At 33.6% G+C, this 12,277-nt stretch overlaps 1 protein-coding gene across 2 annotated transcripts in view; it reads left to right on the top strand.

Moving 5' to 3' along the window:
• LRP1B (LDL receptor related protein 1B) overlaps positions 1–12,277 on the top strand; it is a 1,892,531-nt gene that overhangs the window by 1,096,579 nt on the left and 783,675 nt on the right. For both annotated transcript variants that reach the window (XM_031008804.3, XM_055380092.2), the window contains exon 12: positions 10,305–10,485. In XM_031008804.3, coding sequence (XP_030864664.2) covers positions 10,305–10,485 — 181 coding nt within the window. The remainder of the gene's footprint in view (positions 1–10,304; positions 10,486–12,277) is intronic.

Here is a 12,277-nt window from a genome sequence, read left to right as displayed (position 1 = left end):
TCACTATTATTTCAGGTAAAAAACAAAAAGTACCCTTTTTCAAGATAAAAAAGATATAGAGATATACATAAAATATCATTCTGAGACAAACATTTTCAAAATGTTTGTCAGTGTAACTATTCATGACATGTTTAACATTTTTCTTTTCAAAGTATTTTATATATGTGGAATTTCAATGAAACTGAACCCATTCTGAGACTGCATATTTGAAAAAAGTAATTTGTATTTACTACTATACTAGCCACAGAAACATAACTGAATATTCTTATGCAATTTTGCCAAAAAAATATGGCAAGTAACTTTTCATTTCAAGATAAGAAAACTCACTTAGAGGAATCAAAATGAACCAAAGAGTCTGAGAAATATCACTCACTTTTAAGGTAGAACCCCAACCTCATAGAACACGGATAATTTTGTCTTCCATGGGACATTTGATATTATCTAGAATTATTTTGGGTTCAACTGGAGAGGGTGTTGCTACTGGAATCTAGTAGATAGGGGTATGTGCTGCTAAACATTGTGCAATACACAGGACAGTTCTCCACAACAAAGGATCTTCAGTTCCCAAATGTCAGTAATGCCACAGCTGAGAAACCCTATCATAAAGGATGGTGGGGAATAAACCTGCCGCCACTGCATTGGTGCCAAAAGTAGAAAATGAGACATTGAGACTTAGGAAGTTTATTGCTCACCACATGAGTATCAGCATGGTTGCACTGGTTACCCTGCCCTCAAGTCTCAGGGAGCGACATGATAGGCCTGGATGAACGCTGAGCAAGCAGGGAGTTGTGCCACAGCTGCAGATCCCAGGGCCTAGAGATCAGCACTTTCTGAGAAAGCAGCCGGCATTATGCAAATAGCAAGATCTCCAGTTTGCCTGCCCTGTGGAGCAAGCAGTTACACAGCAGTCACCCTGTGGTCCCCTTGACTTACTTAGCTGCCTATGTGAGTAGCAAGATAAATTGTTCAGTATCAAAAGAGAAATAAGCCTTACAATCTGGCAAACTCAGCAAGAATGTACAGGGACACTCAAGGCCCACAGGGGACTGCCTCTCCCAATACCCATAAATAAACCCTTGAAAATAAGTACAAGTCACAGTAAGGGACCACCTTATCACTGTTGTTCATGAAAATTTTAGGTATGATCACCTCATAAGGGTTCCACGCAATGACTTTTAAGTTCACAGGGGGAAAATGCTATTTAAGTTGTTTTTCTGCAATTTAACCTATAATAGCCCTGTAACTCTTCTCCAATATCCTCTTTGTCATCCCCTGAAAACCCTAGACATGGTCCCACCTCAGGGCTTTTGCACATGTTTCTGTGTCTGGAACGTTCTTCCATCAGATGCCCCCATGCCTCTCTTCTGCAAGTCCTAGACGTCTTTGCCTGCAGACCACCTCCTCAGTCAACCCTTCTGGCCAGCCCAATAAAATTACTTACCGCCACCACACCCAACCCAGCTCTCTTCCCTTTCCTGCCTTTTTCTCTTTTGTTATTATTCTGCATATGTTTCACTTGGTTGTTGCCTTGCTGCAAGAATGTAAGCTTCAACAGGTAAGAGATTTTCTTTGTTTTGCTCAGTGGTAGATCCTTAGGGCCTAGAACAGTTCATGGCTCATATTAACTATAGAGCAAACATTCATTAGATGGATGAATGGGTACTTTAATTTAGTTGTCATTACTTTAAAAACAGTAATTAAACTGATTAAAAAGATCTAAGAGTCATTAAAGAATGATGATTTTTGTTCTAATATAAGAAACAATTAAGATCAATTTATCATTTTTTGATCATTCGAAAAGTCATTTTGGTTTTTACTGAAATTCCTCTTATAATAATCATCCTTGGATGATTTTTCAGGAATTTTCAGTTGAATCTTGTAAAACCTTACATATTTTTATTGATTTATTTAAACTTCTGTAACATTTTAATAAAAAAACTTTAGATTACAATTTTTAGATTATATATAATACACCCATCTTAACACACTTTCCTAGTCTTTCTGAATCAACATCTCATTTTTTTTGCACAGCTTTAGATTCTTTTTCTTTAAGAGATACATATCTACCTTGAATAATTTTATACTATATACTTATATGAATAAGTTATTATTCACTAATACCTCTTATACTTTTACTGTGGAATCATAAGTATTTATTTATCTTATTATACTACAATTGTTATAAAATATATTATTAATATCATTTAAACTAATTTTTACAGGTAATGCTACATCTAGCCTTGATATCTTCTATTATATAAAAACAATGCATTTACAAAGCAATTTATTATATTTTTAAAAATAAATTTTGAAGTAACTTTAGTCAAGAATTTGCAAAATAGTACAGAGAATTTCTGTATATTTCTCTGTCTTAATTAATTCAGGCTTCCATAAAAATGTACCATAGACTGGGTGACTTATACACAACAGAAATTTGTTTCTCTCAATTCTGGAGCATAGAAGTCTGAGATCAGGGTGCGAGCATGGTCAGGTTCTGGTGAGGGACCTCTTCCAGGTTGCAGACTGATGATGACTTCTCACTGTATCCTCACATGAAGGAAAAAGGATTAGAGAGCTCTCTGGTCTCTTCTTATAAGGGCACTAACTTCATTTACGAGGGCACCACCCTCATTAACTAATTACCCCCAAATATTTTCACATTAGAATGAGGATTTCAACATGTGAATTTTAGGAGGGCACAAACATTTAGTCCATTGCGCCCTCACACAGCTTTTTCTAACATCTTGCAAAACTGCACTGCAGTTATCAAAACTAGAAAAATTAATGTTGATGCAATATTGTTAATCAAAGACTTTATTCAAATACCAGCCATTTTTTCATAATGAGTTTAGTTATGTCTTGTCCTTCTCATGTAGCTTATAACAGTGCCCCAGGTTTTCCTCATGTTTTCTTTTGATATTTCACTTCCCTTCATATGGACATTTGTTAAATCTCTACATTGTTAGTCATCAGATGTATTTTAGTAAGAAATGAGAGGTATCATTTATTGAGAATTTGATTATGTGCCAGGCATTGTTCTGCTTATTATTCCCTCCTTTAATCCTAATATGGAGAGAACCGATTATTATTCATATTTTCATTTGCAAAAGTTGAAGTTCCAGTTTAAGCCATGTATCAAAGGGTAGGCAGTTTGCCAAAGGTTATCAAAGTGGAGAAATCTGAAAAAATTTGCAGACTTTCACTATATACAGTCTTTGTGATTGGAAAGTTTGTACCAAAAGCATCCTCTACTGTAGTAACCTTATTCTAGCTTTATTCCCCTCCCTTCTTGCATGCCCCACTTTTCCTTCTTCCAAGGAAACTTTGCCTGGGTTAAACTTTCTTCAACTCCTTCCTCTATCATTTTTTTTCTTTACAATTCTGGAGGTCAAATTTGAATACAAAGCAGGGTAGGCACATTAGAACATGAGTTAAATTTCAAGACTTGCTATAGTGACTACTAGTTAATCATAGGTCCTTGTGAGTCAACTTACTTTTCTGGGTCTTTGTTTCATTATTTGTAGATATACAAGTTAAACTTTATGGTTTTGTAGCTTCTTTTATTCCTATCATATTGAATTCACAACAAGGCTGCTGCCTAATTTTATTATGACTTTGCCCCAATGTACTGTTTCAGTTTTGTAAGAGTACCTGTGTACCCAGGAGGGTTATGACTGTGTGTGTTTTCTTAGATATTTATGGAAAGATGTTATTAGATAAATTATTATTAAGAACTTGGCCTCCTTTACCACATTTACCTAGAGTCCGCACATGCATTTGTCTAGCCTTTTTCTCTGCGTTATTTATGTGGATCTGAAACAAGTATAGTTTTGGTTGATTTAGGCTGGTTATCTCCAGGAGTATGGTCACATGAGATAACACATTTGTTCTATGCCATAGTAATTGTAAATACAATAAAGATTTACATTCTCTAACTTTTAAGCTCAACTTGGAATTTAGTGATCAGTATTTTTCACTAAACATGATTTCTAAGCATGTATGTGATACCTTGTCTTTTTTAAAGTTCAGTAAACATTATCAGTTGATGCAACTTTTTGAATGTTTAAGTGACCAAGTGCAAAAACATGAAACCTATTAGAAAATATAGCTAATAAAAAGTCAACTTCTGTGAAATTAAATTGTCCAAGTGACTACTAATAGAGTAGACTTTTCATATAATATGAAACAGATTGAATAATTTACTATTGATGAAATTGGTACCAAAAGTGTTTTACTTTTATAAATTATAAACTTCACAGTTCTAAAATGAATATTCAAGAATAGGTGTGATATATTGTGTTCCAAAAATGGAAGCAATTTTAGCTTTGTTTTCTCTTGATAGGCAGAGTTAGGTAGTAAAATGGTGTTAATGGAAATGACTTTCTCCCCATTCACAATGAAGACTCTAATATTATCCAAAGAATTTTAGTGGAATATTGTACAATGATCTATACGCCCCTTGCGTATCTCTAGGGCTTCTTTAATTGAAAGCTATTTTGTCCTCTGAAATATATACTTTTCAGTGTTTTATCGGAAAAGGATGAATGTGAAGAATGACCTTCTTCTTCCCAGCCCATTCAGCAAAATCATTTTCAGATCACAGGCATGGTCATAGTGTACCAGTTAGGATTCTCTAGAGAAACAGAACAAACAGAATGTATATATATATAGAGAGAGAAAAAGACATTTATTAAGGAATTAGGTCACACAATTATGGGAACTGGAAAGTCCAAAATTTGCAGAGTACATCAGCAGGCTGGAGACCCAAAAAGAGCTGATGTTGCTGCTTGAGTTCAAAGACAGTCTGGAGAAAGAATTTCATCCTTCTCAGGGGATCCCAATCTATTCTTAAGGCCTTCAACTGATTGGATGAGGCGAACCCACATTATAGAGAGTAACCTGCTTATTACTCAAATTCTACTGATGTTCATATAATCTAAAACATACCTTTACAGCAACATCCAGACTGATGACCAATTATTTGTGTACCATGGGCTAGCCAAATTGACTCATACAATTAACCATCACACATAGTTAGCTACACAATATGCTTTAGATATGGTTGTGTAAATCAACGCAGAATTCCCATAAGAACAATAGCTTGGAATCCAGAAATTATTATTTGTGTTCATATCCACTCATCAATTTGTTTGCTCTATCCATCTGCATTTATTGCTTTAGGTGTGGTTGTGTAAATCAGTGCAGAATTCCCGTAAGAGTAATAGCTTGGAATGCAGAAATTATTATTTGTGCTCATATACACTCACCAATTTGTTTGCTCTATCTATCTGCATATATTAGTGACTACCAGATTATGACTTTTCAGGACCTTTTATTGTGAGACATTTCTCCATGGATCTCTCACATTTCTGCATGTCTCAAAGTAAGACACTTACTGTTTTTTCTTCAGAAGTATCTTTTCAAGGATGCTTGTATAGCAAAGAGTATTGAGAGAAAGAGACAGTCACTTGCCGGTGAAAACAGCAGGACTTCTTACTGCCCATTATAATAGGCTTGAATTTTCTAAACTCAGAATTCTTCTTCTATAATGCCACTCACAGTATATGAAAGCATCCATATGGACCCCTCCCAGTTGCCCCTGCGGACTTCGAAGTAAAGGGAACTGACACCAATCTGCTGATGACCATCCTGCTTGTTGTGCCATGAGTAATACAATCTTTTATATCTGATCCACAAGTCTTATGTCTTCTACCAGAATTCATGGAACAAAAATAGGCAAACTTGTAAGCTTGAAAGTATGATAAAAATCTCAGTCCTTAACCATTCTTGATCTTTCATTTTATTCGTCATTTTAGATTATTGGTAACTATGATGCATACTATGACACTATCTTTACTTGTCCATGTCTTCATTGTATCAAAGATAAAATAACTGAATGTCATAGAGTGATGATCTACAGATCATCACTGACCCATTGAGAGTGAGAGTTTGCATTGGATAATGGAAGGAAACCACTGTGTTTTAATATATTCTGTTTATTCTGGAAAATAAGACCCTTATATGCACTCTACGTATCTCTTTGAATACAACATCAAGGTATTTTGTTCTGAGTGAGAATGGCTTGTGTATTCACCCTCCTTGACCTAAAAGCTAAGGAGAAATCTGGAATGAAAATGAGGTTGAGAAATATCAGCCTCAGCTGGCCATTAGGGACAGGTGGTATCTTTAGTCTGTGACCAGAGACCCTTGAAACCCCATGAGACAGCTTATTCAGCAAGCAAATTTTACTGCTACACTATTAATTAAATCAATGTCATTCCCACATGTCAGATACATATGAGCTATTTATGGCCTCAGGCCATATTGAAATGTACAAAGAGAATATGTATTAATTGAACTACAAGAATAGGAGACAGGAAAGTTGTCCAAGTGCTGATTCTAGGGTGAGGTAAGGCATCGCTGGCCTTAGGCATGTCTACATGCATGATGCAGACTTAATTATTTAAAGCACTTTACCATACTCTGTACTCACGTAGACACTTCCGTTCCAACTCACAAAAATAATGTTCATGCTAAGGATAGATAACACTGGATAAACTTGTATAAGGTAGAAAAATGTAGAAACTATGATTTTATAATGGCCATTTTTGGGTATAATTTCTAGTCAGTTTCTTATTATATGCATCAAATTCTGTTGTAAGGCATCAAGATCTATGGATCATTTCTGGAGGTCCAGCTCATGTGCCATAACAAAAATAAGGCCACTGCTTACATCCTTTCTTTTAAAAATCATGGACCCATTTTAAAAAGAGGCAATTATATTTTAAGTATATAAAACTTTAGTCTTCTGTTCCATGAATGTATAATATCTAAAAATCAGACCTGTAATGAAGTTTTCATTTTAGAAATATGTTTTTCTCCCAAAATCACTCTATTTAAAAATGTTTATTTGGTCTAGTCCAAAGTATTACATTCATTTGAAGAACAGTCCTATTTATTCTTTTTAAATCCACATCATTATTCTTTTAAAATTTACATAAATTTTATTATATGTTATTTATCCTCATTTCCTTAGTGGTAGGTGTCTCTTATAGGAAGTAATATTGTTAACATCAGGAATTTTTCACTTAAGTAAACCACGCACTTCATTATTAATCCTAAATTTGAATGAGATATGTGAGTGTGTGGGTGTTTAATGCACTATTTATATATTACTCCATGCATATAAGTTATTTTGAAATTACTAGAACAAAGATAACATGTTGTAGAAATTATAATAATTTGAGAAAAATAATATTCTTAAGTTTTCAGAATGCAAGAAAAGGCTGTTTATTTTCTGAGTATGAGTAAATGTGCAATATCTTCACTTAGCATGAAAAATACAGACATAATATTAATCTAAACAAAGTTTACAAGAAATAATTATCTACTGGAATTTTTTTTTCTTAAGTACAAACATGTTAACTCCTTGCCTATTGATCCATGAAAATGGGTATTTTGTGAAAGCTAAGGGAGACTTTGACCAGATGTTCAAAATAGCCATGCTCTTGTTTGCTATTAGTTATGCAATAATAATAATAAATAGTAGCAAATATGAATTTTATGATGGAGAATACTTGAACTCTATCCCAAAGTATACAAAGAAATCTACTCTACCAAGTTTTTCTTTATCAAACATCTTCCTTGCATTTTAATATCATGTGTTTCCTCAAGCTAATAATCAGACTCTCTGTAGTCACTGATGTTTGTTTGGCCTTTGAATGCCACAACCTTTATGTGTCCCTGATCTGTTTAAAGGGCTTTTGTTCATAGAGTCATTATTAGTCAGTCTCAGGCAGGACCCAACCAGACCCCTTTGAATAAAATATCAAACGTACATAAGACTGATGTTCTATATGTCTAACTGTTCCATCTAATTTATAAGTTAATTTAAAGCAGGGAACAAATAATGTGGAAGCAGAATGCTTCCCTTATCGATGTATATTTGTGGAGAAAGGAATTAATTGATTGTTCAAGCTGTGTTCTGCAAGAGAGAAATTCCTCCCTGCCCCATTAAAGATAACCGAAAAAGATTCCCAGTTTGCTCATCGATCTTTTTATACATTTTCTTATTTTAAAATTTTTATTCATTATCATTCTCCCTATAACAGAAAAAAAAATCAAAGCACAAACAGAAAACAGCCTTAAAAAATAATCTAGGCTAATTCCTTTATTACTATCTTAATAGACTAGATACCTAGCCTAAGGAAAGATTATACAGAAATTATGATGATATTATTACAGGAATAGTAATCATCATTATATATTATTTAGTATATGCCAACCATTAAGAACATCACATATATTTATTTATATACTATTTTTAGTTAAAGTTAGTCACTGGTAAAAATGCAAGAAAATATTATAGAAAAAGCATTTTAAAGGTGAAAAAAGATACAATCCTATCAAGTAGTACCCTTAAAGAAAAGAGACAGAAGAGATATAAAATATTTTTTAATCCTGATAATAAAAACTAACATGAACTGAGAAGTTACTGTATTCCAGGAAATATGCTAAATGTTTACATGCAGTAGCTATTAATAGCTTGCCCTTTGTAATCATCCTATGAGATAGGTGCTATTATAATCTTCACTTTCCCGATGCGTCACTGAATTCGCTTACCCAAGTGTCAGAAACAAAAGTTTCATCCATACAGCATTGTAACTGCTTCATATGAAAAAAATAAGTCTCAAGTCATATATTAAAAGGAAAAGTTTCAAAAATAAGGGGGTTATCCAGCATGAAGACTTTTTATACTGGGGCAGATTTCACATGTAATTCAATTTTTGAAAACCAACTAACAAAATAAAAATCAGCTATAGACTATAATAAATAGAAAAGGGTAAATAACTACTCTCATTCCATTATACCAGAATAGGAAAGTGCTCAGGAAAATTAAGTGTCAATAAGTAAAGGCAAAATTAAACTTCTTTTTCTAAGCATAGGCACAATTAACCTGTGAAAATTACTCATATTGGATGGTAATGAAGCAGATAGCTTAGCGAAATTGGGAACATATCTGATTCACTGTAATGGAATTTTCAGTTAGATCAGATCACATTTTGTATCAGTCATTCTGAATCATGACACATGCTGATTAGCAACAAGGGTTACAAGGGAAAATTTTACTTTTTTTCCTGAGACAGAAAGACCATGATTAAACAACATGATAATAGTAAATATCCATTGTGTCTGCATACAGGGAAATGTGATATAGATTTCCTTGTAGTGTGTGAATACACAGCTCCCTCTCTAATATATACTACCTATTGCTTTTGTCCAGTAAATTCCAGTTCTGCAACTCATGCCAAAAAGGAAAAGAGGAAGTCTATGTACTCTACCTTGGTTTTGAGAGAAAAGAAGGAGTTCACAGCAATATTTCATGCAACAGAAGAATGGAATCGTAGTTGTAATGTTGTAGGCTGAAGTGTGGATGAAGACAGGATGCTACAGAAACTCACCCTAGGAACCGTGCAGTTTTGAGGGTTTCCACACTGTGGGTCATAAGGCTTGGATATTTATCCAATTGCTACTGCTTCGTGAATGATAATAGACCATGAGTAACTGCCTTCACTTTGAAGTTTTAGTTACCCCCCCTTTATAAAATAAAGGGTTTGAATTAGGTGAACTCCAAGGTTTATTATTTGTCTATTACATTTGAATTATCATTGCCTGTATCTCATATAATCCTGTAATAGGATTCTTTGCAAGGTAAGTCTAAAACAAAGAGAAGTATTTTGGCGATTCCTTGAGATTGACTGTTGATGCAGTTCTGGGATGAAAGCCTGTCCTGGGCTTTCATACTCGTGCCCCTGCTGAAACTGTTCATCCTTGGGCAAGAGGACATTCATATTATTTCGATTACTCAGATTACATATTACAAGTTTGAACATGCTGACACAGTACTAGTAGATTTTTCTTCAGAACAGTCTATATTGCTGAATTTGTCACTTATATTCAAGCTTTTTCCCTCCTATCACTTATATGTTCCCATTTTTCTGCAGATCACTGAATTAAAATAAATTGAGGTTCAATTAAAATCTGAGTTAATGACCATGATTAATTTGTTAACACTGTGTACAATTGAGAGAGGGCCTATTATTCACATAAAAAGGCATTCAAAATAAAATTGAAAAATATTCTATAGAATAGTGACATTTGCGAAAATTACACCATAAAGATTTCATGGATCAGAGTTCTTTCCTTTTTGAACTAAAGTTTTTATTAGGTAGCTTTTAGTAGTGAAAACTAATTTTACTATAGTTGTAAAAGCAATTTCTTTCTTGTTTTTGCTTTTTTTATAGATCTGGATAATGTAGAGGGCATTGCTGTGGACTGGATTGGAAATAATCTTTACTGGACCAATGATGGCCATAGGAAAACCATTAATGTGGCCAGGCTGGAAAAAGCTTCTCAGAGTCGGAAGACTCTTTTAGAGGGTGAAATGTCTCATCCCAGAGGAATTGTGGTGGATCCAGTTAATGGGTATGCAATATTTGACTAGCTTTATATAAGAAAAATGATAATAGATAAATTTGTTTCTTACATAGTTAATAATAGTTTTATTTAAATCCATATGTATAGCTGATTTTCCACACAAATGGTCTTAGTGGGTAAAGTTACACATATAAGGGTTTTTCTGTACTTGAGAATGTACTAAAGAAACATGTCAGAATACATTGACCTGAAATAGATTACTGCGCAAAGATGTATTACTTGATTTATTGAAAATTAGCACTATAATTCTGTACTTTAAGCAGCCTGACACCAAGATAAATAATCAATTCAACCAGAGAATCAATCCATTTTATATTTTAAAGGCTATTGAAATTTAGTGTATTCAAAAAAATAGCAAAAGTTTTATACATTTCCTAGAGGTCAGACGTTTTATTAAATGGGTTACTCTGAACCTATTTTGTAACCCTTACAATAATCCTCTGAATTAGTTGCTATTCTTATCCCTGCTTTATAAAGTTGAAAATGATAACTGTCTTGCCAATCACTATTCAATTAGTAAAAGACTGGGTCTACATTTATTCCCAGGAAGCCTGTCTCTATGACTTTACTCTTAGCCACTAAACTTCACTGCTTTTTATTAGTCTAGGGTGACAACCACATAATTTTAGATACCACTGTAATTTCCATATAGGGACATCATTTTATAGTATGTATTACTTGTTTTAGAATGAAATATTTTGTCCAATTCTTGGTAATATGTTTTCTTTTGATTTTTAATCAGCGCTATTACCTGAATGCAAAACTGTACTTATAGAACTATCAAAGAAGATGGAAATTTTCATAGTAATTTATAACTTAAAAATGTTATTTTATTAAATGTTTTACATGTGTAGTTTTTTGGAGTGTTTTTCTTTCCATGGCTTACATATTACTGTTTCAAGACATCAAAAAATAGATTTTCTTTACACTTTACTGCACACATACAAAAAAATACGTATTGTATAGGAGGCATGTGAATCCCTTATAAACTGAGATTACCAAATTGCGCTTCCTAGAATTGTTTGTGTTAAGAGTAGTTCCAAATACAACCAGGGTTCCTAGGCAGCGAGTGAACTCGTTGTAAGTGTTTCATAGGGCATGATTATAAAGTAATTTTGGTGATTTTATGTTTGGATTATATAATCATCTGGTAAACCAGCCTTAGTTTTTGAAGAGAGTATTTGTTCCACACTGTCCAAATCTATCTGAAGAAAGAAATTTCAAATCTGTCTTGAAACAGCATCTTCTTTCTCACTATTGTTAGAGAAAATGTTTTCTGATAGAGCTAAAGAGTCTTTGTTGTGCCCAAGAGATGACATAAATGTGGAATTCATAGAAACATATATTTTAGAAGAAAATTCAGAGCCCACTAGTTCCATCTCTCTCATCAAATTTAGAAATTCTCTTCAACATCTCCCAAGTTTGTAGGCATCCAGATTATGTTAGAAACCTATAGCATCTACATAGTTCAAGCTCTTTGAAGGCAATTCTGATTAATAGAATTTTTTTTCATTGAGACAATATCTGCATCCCTGTCATGTCTTCCTACCAACTGTCCCTATATACAAGGAATAAGTGCAATAAATATTATTTAAAACTAGACAGTGTTACTAAGAAACAGAGGAAAGAGCTTATTTTGACTTATCTCCAGAAAGGCTGGGGATAGACTTCATCAGATAATTACATTCAAACAGGCCTTGAAATAAAAGGTAGAATTTTTCTTGCTATATTAGCAGAAGGCCAGATTAACCTACGTTTTATGTGAAGAATACATGGAGTC

Source organism: Gorilla gorilla, chromosome 11 (assembly GCF_029281585.2).
Source record: "Gorilla gorilla gorilla isolate KB3781 chromosome 11, NHGRI_mGorGor1-v2.1_pri, whole genome shotgun sequence".
In the NCBI taxonomy this organism is placed as follows: Eukaryota; Metazoa; Chordata; class Mammalia; order Primates; family Hominidae; genus Gorilla; species Gorilla gorilla.
Note: the sequence above shows the minus strand (reverse complement) of the source record. Positions and strands in the feature narration are given on the sequence as shown.